The 15,488-nt window shown below is 38.4% G+C and overlaps 1 protein-coding gene and 1 long non-coding RNA gene across 2 annotated transcripts; one reads left to right on the top strand and one right to left on the bottom strand.

Moving 5' to 3' along the window:
* Positions 1-6,302: 6,302 nt before the first annotated feature.
* Positions 6,303-8,306, top strand: LOC115230855 (growth hormone secretagogue receptor type 1-like). The gene has a single exon (XM_029800976.2). It carries the CDS (start codon positions 6,694-6,696, stop codon positions 7,804-7,806), a length of 1,113 nt encoding a protein of 370 aa, XP_029656836.1. The 5' UTR covers positions 6,303-6,693; the 3' UTR covers positions 7,807-8,306.
* Positions 8,307-11,956: 3,650 nt separating this feature from the next.
* LOC118761703 lies at positions 11,957-14,425 on the bottom strand. Its single transcript, XR_004997575.1, has 3 exons — positions 14,395-14,425; positions 12,666-12,670; positions 11,957-12,166 (listed from the first exon to the last, which is right to left on the bottom strand). It is a non-coding gene; the product is annotated as an uncharacterized LOC118761703 (long non-coding RNA).
* Between the last annotated feature and the right edge of the window lie 1,063 nt (positions 14,426-15,488).

Raw genomic sequence — 15,488 nt, forward strand, 5'->3', positions numbered from 1 at the left:
CATTGGCTACTTTCGATTTGTCGGTTTCTATATCAACTTTTGGCGATTTATGTTATAATTGTTGTTAAGGCTTGTCAGACCGCCTTATGGTCTGACAAAATAAAAATAGCGTGGCCCTGGAGGATGACGTTGGCGATCCGCTGGAACAGCCACTCTGACTTACTAAACTCGCACTTGCGGATAGCCATCTCCGCCCCGTTAGTGGTAAGTAGGGAGATGGTCCAGGGGCCGAGAACACCGGAGTTCTCCACTGCCACTGTCTCACCATAAACTTGTCAGAGAGCGACCGATACTTTGACAGTTTCCCCTTCTCGGTCTGATGAGAAGCGGGCCTTGGGACGATACTTTGCAAACTATCAAACTTTCAATCATCTGTTAATCAATTCTAATTACTGTGAAATTTATTCAGTATTTGAATTTGCATGAACATTTGATGTTTTTGAGCACGTTTATTCCTGTGCATTCACTTTCTTTCAATTTTTTATTTTGTCTTTATTTACCATTGAAAAAAAAAACAAATTGTTGAAACCGGTATGGTATTTTAAGAAATCTTCTTCAAAATTTGACAACTGCAATTTGTTTTAAGACACAGCCGTATTTTAAACTCAAATTCTCAAATACACACACATATATATATATATATATTACACATACATATTATATATATATATATAATATATATATATATAATATATATATATATATATATATATATATTATATATATATATATATATATATATATTACACATACATATTATATATATTATGTATCTATATACACATATATACATATTATATATGTATATGTGCGCGTGTATGTGTGTGTTAACAAGTTCCATTATCACTCTGGTTGCAGCGTTGTTGTTGTTGTTGTTGTTATCGTTACTGTTATTGTTATCGTTATGGCGGCGGTGGCAGCAGAGCGACAAACATAAAGAGCTGATATCGTATTCTCCACACGAGAAACCCGATATTAGCCGATGTGTTTCCATGACAACCAAGTAATTAATGATTAACACAATAGTTGCTTGCAATGGTACTGCCTCCGCCTACGTTGTCACACCTGACACTTCATCCATTTCCAAAACCACCACCCTACACCTACCAAGACTACACCTACCACCACCTTCACCACCACCACCATCGCCGTCACCTATACCACCATTGACATCACCATCACCACAGCATCTCTCCCAACCCTAAACCTAACCCTTACTTAACACCACCAGAACCACTACCACCATCACCAACACCATCACCAACACCATCACCTCCACCACTACTACTACCACCACCACCACCACCACCACCACCACCACCACTACCACCACCGCTACTACTACTACCACCATCATCACTACCACCACCACCACCACCAACACCACCACCATCACTACCACCACCACCATCACTACCACCACAACCACCACAACCACCACCACCACCACCACCATCTTATCAACCAACTCTAACACTAAAATTAATCTACTGTTACCACTACCACCGCATCCAACATCACTAACACCACGACCACAACCACTACTCTCATGAACACCGTCACCACCGCCGCCACCATTAACACCATTACTGCCGCCGCCATCACCACCATCGCTATCATCACCACAGTTAAGCTTTTATTACAACCAAAACTACCATGACTGACACCACCACCAACAACAACTTCAACAGTAATACCAACGTCATGAATCTGTTATTACCATCACCATTACACCTACCATCATCACCACCACTACAATCACCTATAACACCACTACCACTACCATCATCACCATCGCCATCACCATCCTCTACCACAACCACCATCATATTCATCATCATCATCACCACCATTATCATTACAATCACCATACGCACCACCACCACCATCGTCACCATCGCCATCACCTCTACCACCACCACCACCACCACCACCACCATCATCGTCACCATCACTACCATCACTACCATCACCACTATCACCACCAACACTATCACTACAATCGCCATCCCCACCACCACCACCACCATCATCATCACCATCACCATGATCACTATAACCGTCACCACCACCAACACCACTGCTATCAACAGTATCACCATCACCAGCATCACTAGCATCACCATCTCAGCCACCACTCCCACCATCACCGCAACGAACACGTCATTCAGATCAAACTGGCCAAGAATGAGAACATGACGTGGACATACGATCGGTTAGAAATAGAAGCGATATATATTGCTCAAATTATTTTGCCCTTCCGATATAGAAGGCGAAGGACACATTAATTAATCTGGACGTAAATGCACTGCGTAAATAAAATATGCGATGGTGACTTTGATTGCATTGCTACAGGATCAGAATTGACCGAGGGTTAAACAACAACAACATCGAGAACATGGCACATACCGTATGGTGTGTGAGTGTGTATTGTATGTGTGTGTGTGTGTGTGTGTGTGTGTGTGTGTGTGTGTGTATGTGCTTGCACAATATATACATACACATGCAGATACACACAAGCGCGGATTGACGGACACACATATACAAACCCATATATATATATATATATATATATATATATATATGCACACATGTTACATACATTGAATGCATTATATTTTTGTGTATGTATATGTGTGTGTATCTGTGTCTGTGTACATACATATGTATGTATATGCATGCACGTAAGTATGTATATATACATATATATATATATATATATATATATATATATGTATATGTATATATACATTCATATATACATACATATATGTGTTATATATATATATATAACACATATATATACATACATACATGTTATATATATATATAGATATATTATACTAATACATCTGTTGTTTTGTACACCACCTGCCTTCGTCTTTTGTTTTTTTCGTAACTCTCCTTATATATATATATATATATATATATATATATATATATATATATATATATATATATATATATATATATATATGTATATGTATATATACTCAGAACGTAATGGCAGACGAAATACCTATTTCTTTACTACCCACAATGAGCTAAACACAGAGAAGACAAACAAGGACAGACAAAGGGATTAAGTCGATTATATCGACCCCAGTGCGTAACGGGTACTTAATTTATCGACCCCGAAAGAATGAAAGGCAAAGTCGACCTCGGCGGAATTTGAACTCAGAACGTAACGGCAGACGAAATACCGCTAAACATTTCGCCCGGCGTGCTAACGTTTCTGCCAGCTCGCCGCCTTCTTACCACACAGCCACGCCTGCATCTATGTAAGATATCAATATGTGTCAATGTATTTCCTTTCTATATCTCTTGTTATAAATCGTGATTAACTGCCTATAAATGCACTAACAATACGTCTTTTCTTATTTTGCAGACGACATTCCTCTGAGGACAACCACACTCCACTTCTCCATAACCAACTGCTGCCACCAAATCCAATTCCAGCTCTTTAACAGCACTATGTATGTCCGAATTACACACCAGCTCAAAATGGACAATTCCCAATCTATCCTCCAGATAAATCTACGTCGAGTCTATTTCCCGATAATCGTAAATGTTGCCGGGTTGTCTAGAATGGAACAGAATGAAATCAATAGACACGAGGTCATTTAACTCCGACGTCTTTCTAGTTGCCTTCATTTTTCTCTGGTAGTGAATGACTCACCATACCGACCACCGAACATTGCGACAACTTCGGGATAGATCGGTGTTGCCAAAATTAACCTTGATTATGATGAATGCCTACTTGATTAATATTTAATTGATCGATTGACTGCGTGATGATCATAACGATGATGATGATGATGACGATGATCAAGCTATCATTTGGCTTACACCTAGTGGTTGATTAAGCCGTGAGTTATCTCCAGCCTCGATGTGGTACGGCTGACGAGGGGATCGTCTGCTTCTACGATAAGCCTACACTGTGTGCTGCTACGTGAAAGATTTTGATGGAAAATTGCAACTGAACGGCAGAGTAACATTTTTCGAGCAAAACCACTGTTTTTTTCTTTTCTCTTCTCCATCAATCAGTGCAACTGTGACCATCAGTTTTCAATCCAAAGCGCAACAGTGTGTTTTTCGATCAAACAGACACGGTTTTTATGAACTGGATTCTCACCGGAAGTGTCTAGTTACAACTCTTGTCCGAATTCACACTTATGACTCATGAATGCGTTTGGAACATTGGAACATTGTCAAATTGAATTTTTAGAACAAATTTAAAAGGGTGTTTACATACAAAAGCAAAAACTGGTGGGTTTCCATATCATTGAACTATAACGCTTTTGATGCACGTAATATATGTACATAATATATGTACATAATATATGTACATAAACACATATTCACGCTCGCACGCACAGACACACACGATCGGTTGCTCGGACATGATGTTTAAATTTGAATGAGTTGGACCTCAATTGATTTATCAAGCACAGTCATATCTTCCTAAAAGTTGTATATTGGCTTAAAAGCGCTATCAGACTTAAAGGTGTTATCAACCAGAGCCGGCATACAGATTTCTGCCTTGAAAAGAAAGCACACGTACACACAGTCACACTCCCACACACATACATACAGTGAAAGAGAGAGAGCGAAAGAATGAAAAGGTGAGAGAGATGGAGAGGGAGAGATACAAATAGAAAGGAAGAGGTTAACCAATCAAACAGACGATAAACGAGTGCCAGAAAAACAAAAGAGAAAGTAAGCCACAACATAATTCTATCGCAATTCTATCACAGACCGTCACAAGGAAATTTTTAACAGAATTTTCCGATGGCCATAAACAGTAAAAAATCCATTCAAAAGTTAAACCTTAATCTATAGCCATACTCTTTCCAATAAGTATTTTAACTTACTCTTTTTCTTTCAAGCTTTAACTGAAATATATATTTTTCGACGTCTTATTTTCATAAACGACAATCGCAAATATATCTTGATAAGCAGCCATGTTTTCAATAACTAAGACTCTGTCCCAATCTATTAAAGATTTAAATATATAGAACTTCCTTTTTAATCTCATCGCTACTTAATCTTAATCTGAGACAACCAAAAACACCAGAATCGTATTACCTCGTTCAGATTATCTATACGTGATTTTGGAGCGATTAGAAATGTCTTCTTCATTGAAGACATGTTAAATGTACGTCAATACGTATCTACATTTTATAAATATTTGCCAAACCAAACCAGACGACATAATCAACAAAGTGCATCACGATGAAACATATTTGTGTGTAGTTACACAGTAATTTACTTAAAACATCCAAGCATTTATCCATTTACCCATAAACACACACGCACGAACACACACACACACATTTGACTACATGTTTGATATTCATACACATACATTTATATTCATATATGTATATAGAAACGCGCGCACATCTCTTTGCCTATGTGCGTATGCGTCAAGCTGCCGGAAGTTTAGAGCTCGCCATTACGCGATAAAAATGTGAGACTTTTCAACATGTTCTTCGTTTTTGTGCCATATGTCCAACCCCTCACCAGCTCGATACTTCGATCTATAGAAAAGTAATCAATTTTTATATCAGTAATATCGTATATGTACATACATACTTGAGAACGGAAAAACAAAATCATGAACAGTCAGAGAGGTTAGCTATCCAAACGACAATCTGGAAAGGCTCGGATTTGGCAGCAAACAGACCGACCAGCACGTACGTTACAAATACAATCTATAAGTGGAACAGTGTAAATATATAAGATTTTACAAAGTTCAATATGTAACTATTATTGTTGTTATACAAATTGTAGCAATGAAACTTCTGTTTCTTTGTCAGAAACAAGTTCTTGGCTTCTGGAGGAATTCTAAGAAATAAAAAAAAAAGTGAAAGCATAAATACATGCGTACACACACACATACATAAATACATATATTCATTTATATATGCATATACACTACACACCACAAAATATCTCACATTTGTTCTATTTTCGTCCATTATATCTATCTATCTATCTATCTATCTATCTATCTATCTATCTATCTATCTATATATCTATCTATCTATCTATATATCTATCTATCTATCTATCTATCTATCTATCTATCTATCTATCTATCTATCTATCTATCTATCTATCTATCTATCTCTTTATACACACACACACACATATATATACATATATACATACATACATAGAAAATTTGTGATTTTTGAGGTGCATATATATATATATATATACGCACACGTTGTTCAGTGTAAACGTACCTCTTGTACACAATTAATTCTAAGCTTTGGTGGTTTATATAGAACCTCTCTGCGTGTCTGTGTGCGTGTTTGTTTGCTTGTGCACGCGTGTGTGCGTGCGTGCGTGTGCATGTGTGCGCATGCTTAAGCGTGCGTGTGAGTGTGCAGGTGTGCACGTATCTTACTCTCTATGTAGTCAGCTAGTTAAAAAAAGAACGGGGGTTTGTTTAACAGAACGCTCGTGATCCCTTAAGATGAAAGGCTGATTCAAAACCTCAAGTTCGTAGAACACACGCATACACAGATATACGCAAACGCACTCATACACAAACACATACACTCCCGTGCGAATACACACATACACACACAGGTACACGCAAAGTTGTAAAGCCGTGTATCAACCGACACAGCAGATATGAATGTCTGAGACCCTCAATTTTGTTGCTTTTGAACCGTGGCGATGGAAATGAATTTCACAACAGTAGCGCCACAGACCGTGTCTTTCCACAATGGCAGCTACAATGAAACCCCGTTAGATTTCATGGAGACACGCATCGCTAGATTCATCAACCTCTACTACCCGCCTTTCCTTGTCCTCTTTGGTACAGTTTGTAACATTCTTGTCGTAATTGTGATGACAAGTCGTTATTTCTCTTCCGTTTCCACCGCCATATACATGTTAGCCGGAGCTCTGGGAGACGTTCTTTGTTTCCTCATAGCTTTGCCTGCTCACTGGGTTTATGTCAACTTCCCACATGCCGTCGAACGTACAGACGACGCACATTACATGTGTAAGTTTTTCAATTTCTTTGGCTGGGGAAGCAGTGACTTCGGGATTATTCTCACAGCAGCCATGGCGGCAGATAGAGCAATCGCCATTTTGTTTCCGTTCAAAGCTAATAGACTGTGTACGCCACGACGCGCAAAGTCTGTAGTTATTGGATTACTTGTCGGCGTCAGTATCAAGGAGTCACACTTTCTGTTTGTGTCAGACATCGTGCCCGAATTCCGCAACGACCGCTTGTGCACGGTCACGGAACCAAACGAGATTTACAGGTGGTTTTGGCGAGATATTTGGCCGTGGGTTCACACTGTCTTCCTTCTTATCTCCTTCATCATCATCATCATGAGCAACATCGTCATTATATTTTACTACCGGAAATCAAAACGACTTCCGGTCAATCGTGAGATCCGAGGAGTATGCGAGAACTCTCGTACGCGTCAAATCAGTACCATGCTACTGGTAGAATCGTTTGCCATAATCCTGCTCACGTTTCCATTTTGTATGCACACAGCGTTCACATCCCACAGACAATACAACTTGGAAAGTCCGAGGGAGAAAGCCGAAAACCTGTTGCTCTTCTCCGTTGTCTTCTATCTTCTCTACACCAACAAATGTGCCACCTTCTGTCTCTATTGCATCACGGGTTCGAGATTCAGGTATGCCCTCTGTGACATCTTTTGCCACGGACGGTTCACCCGGCGTACAGACAAGATACAGAGGGGGAAATGCTTATCACACTCGCATTTCTCCATGAACCACATGGCCGTACACCTACACAACCCACCCTAATCCACCTTACATCGCTTGAAGCAGTGTGTGAGTCAGAGGTAGTTTTTTTTAGAGCTATGACCACCATATTGATACAGCATACTCCTAAAACATATCAACGTCGTCGTCGTCGTCATAGTTGCCAATATAACCACGGCGACGATGACCACCGTCACCACCATCACAACCACTGTCATCATCAGCATCATCATCATCATCATCATCATCATCATCACCATCACCACCAGCACCACCACCATCATCATCGTCGTCGTTATCGTCGTCGTCTTCGACATTATTATCATCAGAATAATCATCACTAGAAACACCGCAGCCGCCACCATCTTCATTACTGTCATCATCACCATCATCGTTGCCATCATTATCGTCGTTGTCGTTTTCGTTGCCCCCATTTAAATAAAGGTTCCAAACTGTTGATGTCGCTTCTAATTGTTGAAATAATAATAATAATAATAATAATAATAATAATAATAATAATAATAATAATAATAATAACACTAAGTACAAGACCAAATATATGACACCCTAGGCATAACACAAACATGAACTTCTAACTTGTTCTCTCTTGAGGTCTCTGGGTGAGACTTGGAGCCTGCTTGTGCAAATGTAGAGCAAAAGTCAAACATATACTACTACTACTACTACTACTACTACTACTACTACTAATAATAATAATAATAGATGCCCTGATGCAGTACCAGGCAGTGGCTCTCATGGCTTCTGATCTTAACTGATTGGAAGTGTTATCATGTACATTGTCTTGGTATAAAAGATGGGCTACAGCAAATATTCTGCTCAATACCACAGATTTGCTTGTCAGTTGTTTGACCTTAACCAGTTGAATATGTCCCTTAGTGGCTGACGATATGTGCATCTCTGATGACAAGCAGAAGTAGTGGGGGAGCATCATAGCCATGTGTTGAAAGGAATTCTTAGCGGTTTGGATAATTCACCTTTGGAAACAGGGGTGGTTCGTTTGACATCCTTAAACAATATTTATTCAGGGACCTTATAAATTATAACTGGGTCCCACCTGCAAGGTCATGCGCTGTTTATCTTGATATGAAATCACAATGTCGCGCACATATGGTTGTGATGCATGTGCCTAGTATACCCTTATCAGACAGGTAGTCGTGATGAGTATACTGGGCTTCGTATATTTGTACCCCAGTGTCACTTTGCTGGCATGCACTGCTCTCTCACTCAATAATAATAATAATAATAATAATAATAATAATAATAATAAGAGCAACAACAACCATAACTAATGGTTTCAAATTTTGGCACAAAGCCTGCAAGTTCAAGAGAGGGTGTAAGTCGAGTACATCGAGCCCAGTGCTCAACGGGTACTTACTTTATCAACCACGAAAGAATGAAAGGCAAGTCTACCTATCCACAGATATTTTGCTAAGTTATTTCGCTTTCAGTTTCGCTTTTTATCTAGGATAAGTTTATTGTCATATCTAATGTAAGCCTCCTTTCTTCCGTCCAGCTATCGATGTATTTGTCGATGCGGATAGGGTGATTGACAAATACATCGATAGACAGAACATATAAAAAATTAAAAACCTGATTAAAATATTGTTTTCTAGTCAATTGCAATGATACACCATGTTTAAAATTTCTCTCTGTTAAAATCTTTATATTTCTTTCTCGTTTTTTCTCCTACCTCTTACTTCAGAAAACTTCTTAACCATGTCGTTCCTCTCATCACATCATTATCATTTCTCTCTTTCTCTTTCTCTTCACCACTCACTTCCACTAACAACATGATAGCTTAATATATCGACTGGCAATAATATCACTACTCTCTCTAGCCTCTTTCTTTCTTTCTTTCTTTCTTTCTTTCTCTTTGCCTTTCTTTAGCCTCAACACCAGAACATCCCGCCCCATCCGCAAAATATTCTATTTCTAACTCTTTTTTCTCTTTATCATTCCCTTCAACTAACTTTTTAACCACGTAATAACTATTACGTTCCTCTTACATCACGTAGTTAATACTTCTCTCCCCCTTTTTCTCGCTCTTCGCCTTCCCCTTCAAATAATCACGTGACAGCGTAACACATTTCGGCTTTAGCATATTAAAATTTTAATAATAATAATAATAATAATAATAAGGCGTGGCTGTGTGGTAAGTAGCTTGCTTACCAACCACATGGTTTCGGGTTCAGTCCCACTGCGGGGCACCTTGGGCAAGTGTCTTCTACTATAGCCTCGGGCCGACCAAAGCCTTGTGAGTGGATTTGGTAGACGGAAACTGAAAGAAGCCCATCGTATGTATGTATATATATATATGTGTGTGTGTGTGTATATCTTAGTGTGTCTTTGTTTGTAAAAGAGTAAAAAGAGTAATAATAATAATAATAATAATAATAATAATAATAATAATAATAATAATAATAATAATAATAATGATTTCTTTTAATGACATAAACTAATACTAATTAATCAATATCCATTACTCGTCTATTATTGTGCGATAAATTGCAGTAATTGAATGAGGTGAATCCAAGCTACATTACCAACTGCCTCCCTCCCTCCCTCTCACCTTCTATCTTTGCCCAGAAAAGGCTTTGCCTTGTTTTTTATTGAAAAAGAATCGCATACATCATTATCTATCTACCACTACCACCACCACCAGTACGAGTAAGCAGCACCACTACCACCACCACCACCACCACTACTACTACTACAGTCACCATCCCAACATCATTCTCATCATCATCATCATCATCATCATTATCGTCGTCGTCGTTGATGTCGACGTTGTCATCCTCATCGTTGTCGTTGCAGTCATCATCAGCGTCATCATCATCATCATCATCATCGTCGTTTGTCATCATCATCATCGTCATCATCAACATCATCATCATCATTGTCATCATCATCATCATTGTCATCATCATTATCACCATCATCAACATCATCATCATCCCATCATCAACATCATCATTATCACCATCATCGCCGTCGTCGTTTGTCATCATCATCATCTTCACTGTCGTTTTCATCGTCGTCGTCGTCATTGTCGTCATGAACGTCATTGTTCATGCCCTTCGTCGTCATCATCATCATCACCATCATTTTTCAACGTCAGATTTCCGTGCAGGCACGGGTCTATCCCCTATATAAATAACCCACTTCCTAGATATCACCCATACACCTTTCCCAATATTTCAGTAACTCAACCCCACACCCTTGCCACACTCAACTGTATTCCATTCCACTTCACACCACACTCAACTCTATCATTGTCGACATTACTCAACCATACTCCATCACAGTTCACCTCATTTAAATATACTCCACTCAACTCATTCGCACTTCATTCCACTCAGCTATGCGACATCATACTCCACATCCCTCACCTACACTCAAATGCACTCCATTCCACTGTACTCAACTACACTCCATTTCATTTGGCATCAGTCAGCTATACTCCACTCCAGTCCACTCTACTAACTATATTACACCACAGTCCATATCACTCAACTACACTCAACAAGAGCCACCTACACTCACCAAGAGCCACCTACACTCAACTAGCGTCAACTACACTCAGTTACACTCATTTACACCCAAGTACACTCCTCTAGAGTCAAGAGTTCACTCCGCTCCATCACATACTGATGTAGACTCCTCTATGTGGCTTCTACACTTGCTAGAAATAGCAAACAAGTCTTCCTAAATCCATAACACACTATACATACCATGCCATCTTTAAAAAAGAACACATTAGCTAATGTAGTCCACGATACACAGTTCCAGAAGAAAAGACTCCATCATCTTAAAAAGAATAGCCTTGAGTCATAGGTCAAACTAATATCAACACAACACCAACAACTAAACACTACACGAATAACAGTAAGAACACAATGTCCAGTCACCTTTACTTTCACCATTTAATTCTCAATGACAATCTTATATAACGCATTTTCCCACTGTCCATTCCACCATATATTAAACTGACCACTGTCTATTAGCTACTTTCTCACTATCACATATATCACCACCAGAGTGACCAATGTCCATTAGTTCCTCAATGTCCATCCCTCATATTACCAAAATTACTACTGTCGATTCTTCCCTCTCCATTCCATTATATGCTCGACTGACCACTCCAAAGAGTTTGTCACTGACCATCCCCCAGAATGCTAAAAAAAAAAACATAATAATTTTTCCTTAATTTTTCACTGTCCATTCTACTATTGCATCCCTCTATCATATCAACATGGTCAAACTCTTACACCAAGAGACTGTTTCCAGTGGCACTAATACAATTCAGAACCACAGTCTTCCTCCAAAGATGGGCCCTAATGCTGGAATGACGAACGCTTCCTTAACTTGCTAATTCTTTATTCTCCCACACACACATTTAACTCCGCCATCATTCTGTTGAATACAGGGCACAATACGACACAGAATTGAGAAGAAGAGATGACACCATTTCAAACAAGCATGCGCAGCGTGTTACATACGGAGGCGAGCGAGAACCAACTTTTGCATTATTTCGTGACTGCTGAAAAGGGACTTATCTGAAATTGGTGAGACGAAAATCAGAATGGTAAATTGGATGAAAGGAAATATAACAAAAACAAAGAAAGATATTTAAAAAGGATTTTAAAAAAATATAAAAAGAAACCCGTACGGACCAATATAATGAAATACTTGAATTTCTAGGAAACGTGTTGTTTGTTGTCTTATTTATGTGGGGGTGGGGGTTATCGTCTGCCGGTTTATTGTCATGTCTGTAAGCTTCGTTGTTTTCATGAGAGAGAGAGAGAGAGAGAAAAGGAGAGAGAGAGAAAAATAGAGTGAGAATGTGGAAGAGAGATTGAGAACGAGGAAGAAAAGTAAACTTCATCTGGAATAAAAATTATTTTTGTAAATGTGAAAGCAACAAATTTTCGTTTTTTTAAAAATCTATTCTTGATATCATTTTTTGTTGTTGTTGTTGTTGGTATTGTTGGTTGTGGTGGTGGGTGATGGTGTTGTATCTCCTGTGTTCTAACTCCTATTGTTGTCGTCACGGAAAGCAGGTATCCAAGTGAGTGCGCCGGTCTCTTAATAACCAACCTTGAACAGCGAGTCCAGTTTCAATTCCTGCACGGAATCGTTTTCGGATCTTTTCGGTTTGAACGGCAGTTTTTTCTAGTGGTGTCATATGAAATTGTCACCCATAATTATGACCCTAGTATCAATCTATTGCATTTCAATCTGTTTTAGGGTTAGGGTTAGGGGTGGGGGGAAGGGTATCTTTTTTTCTTCACAAATGTAAATAAACCCAATCTGTTTCTTAAACGAGGGACATATTCATACGGCACAGACTGTTTTTTTTTTTTTACTTCAATAGACGTCACTGATTGGTTGAAACTGCAGAAATTGAAGAAAAAAAAAATATCATACAAACTATAGAATTTTCTCAATGAAGCCAAGAGAAAAAGATGTTTTATAAACACATTCTACCAGTATACGAAGTTAAAAATTTTTTAGTTACCTAGAAATTGTGTTAAAAACTGCCGTTCAAACCGAAAAGATCCTCGTTTTCACCAAGAACTGTTTACATTGGAAAGCCAAAAGATGGGATAGCTATAATAACTGGAGATAGTGGTGGTTGGTGATAGTTGTGCACAAGGGAAATATGACAGGATAGATCAGTACCACCTGATTATTACACGGATTGATAATTGAGGACCCAATTGAAGATATAAGACACAGTAGACAGACACCGGGAGATAAGTGATTGTCTCGAAAAAGAACTTGTATACAAGGCCAAGATCCCAGATACCAACAGGTACCTCTAATGACTGAAATAATAATAAATAAACGCGCCCTTTTAAAGCCTAGCCAGGCTCATGGGCCCGGTTTCTATGGCGTATGTGTTCCCCAGCTGGACGGGACGCCAGTCCACCGCAGCGTTTCTCATTTTTGCTAGCTGAGTGGACTGGAGCAACATGAAATGAAGTGTTTTGCTCAAGAACACAACGCGTTGCCCGGTTCAGGTATCGAAACCACAATCTTACGATCATGATGCTGTCACCCTGACCACTAAGCCACGTGCCTCCACAATGACTGAAATAGATAAAAGATATATATATATATATAATATATATATATATAAATACATATTTTATCTATTTTTAACCATAAAAATAAATATTTAACATAATAAATGGGTTGTATAAATAATCCTAATGTTTTAAGTTTCTAATTTAGATAATGGAGTTTTTTTATATGAAAAATTATTATTTTATTTATTTTATTTTATTTATTTATTAAAAAATATTGTTAAACTCTATTTGCTTATTTATTTAACTATTATCATTAACCTGAAGATTGACTATAATTTTAGTTCGAATTTATTTCAATTGAATTTAAACTTAATTGTAATTCGAATTTAATTATAGCCATGAAACGTACGTAGTGTTTTTACTTATTATATTATATTTATCATTCTTTTAAATACTTTTGAAAAAAATATATATATCATAAATTATATTTATATTATTTGTTATTTATGTATTGGTTTATGTCTATCACTGTTTGAGTTGCATAATAGTGGTTTTATCTTTAATTCATATTTTATACACACACACACACACACACACACACACACATATATATATATATATATATATACACACGCATATTTAATGAATAACTTCCTAGATTCTAACCAGTATTCGAAACTAGATCTACATTTTTCTACAAGTTGCTTTCCTATTGTTCTCGGCTTTTACAGTTATGAAAGCGAACTGCCGCACTTAGTTTAATAGTTTAAGTTAACTTTCTTATATTAATTAGGATTTAGTCAGATAAAACATGGAAACTCCTTTGTGTAGCCTGCGCTAATTTAATTTTAAAATGTATGAATACAGAAGCAGAAATCAGATCGATAACTTTAGTCACGTGGCAGCTAGGCAGAGAGCGTCTACTTGACCCCCTTCACGTGTGGATTGTTGTGAAGAGTCATCATACGGTTTTGTTTATTTTTTTATAAGATGTGACTGATAAGGTGTAAACTCATTGTTCCTCTTACATTTTATTATTGCGTTTAACCATCAAAACATCAACAATCAGCGATCACACCAGCTCACCGTCAACGAAGCGATAGAGATCAGCAGCCACGGGTGTTCACAGGAGATGGAGTCCTGACGAGTGGAACGCATTCCTTCAACAGAAAGTGGAAGAGTGTAAGGCGGCGAGCTGGCAGAACCGTTAGCACGCGGGGCGAAATGCTTAGCGGTATTTCGTCTGCTGCTACGTTCTGGGGTCAAATTCCGCCGAGGTTGACTTTGCCTTTCATCCTTTCAGGGTCGATAAATTAAGTACCAGTTTCGCACTGGGGTCGATGTAATTGACTTAATCACTTTGTATGTCCTCGTTTGTCCCCTCTGTATCTAGACCCTTGTGGGTAGTAAAGAAACAGGTATTTCGTCTGTCTTCACATTCTGAGTTCAAATTCCGCCGAGGTCGACTTTGCCTTTCATCCTTTCGGGATCGATAAATTAAGTACCAGTTTCGCACTGGGGTCGCTGTAATCCCTTTGTATGTCCCTTTGTAGCCCCTTGTGGGTAGTAAAGAAACAGGTATTTCGTTTGTCTTCACATTCTGAGTTCAAATTCCGCCGAGGTCGACTTTGCCTTTCATCCTTTCAGGGTCGATAAATTAAGTACCAGTTA

The sequence above is a fragment of the Octopus sinensis genome, unplaced genomic scaffold (genome assembly GCF_006345805.1).
Source record: "Octopus sinensis unplaced genomic scaffold, ASM634580v1 Contig16553, whole genome shotgun sequence".
Classification (NCBI taxonomy): domain Eukaryota; kingdom Metazoa; phylum Mollusca; class Cephalopoda; order Octopoda; family Octopodidae; genus Octopus; species Octopus sinensis.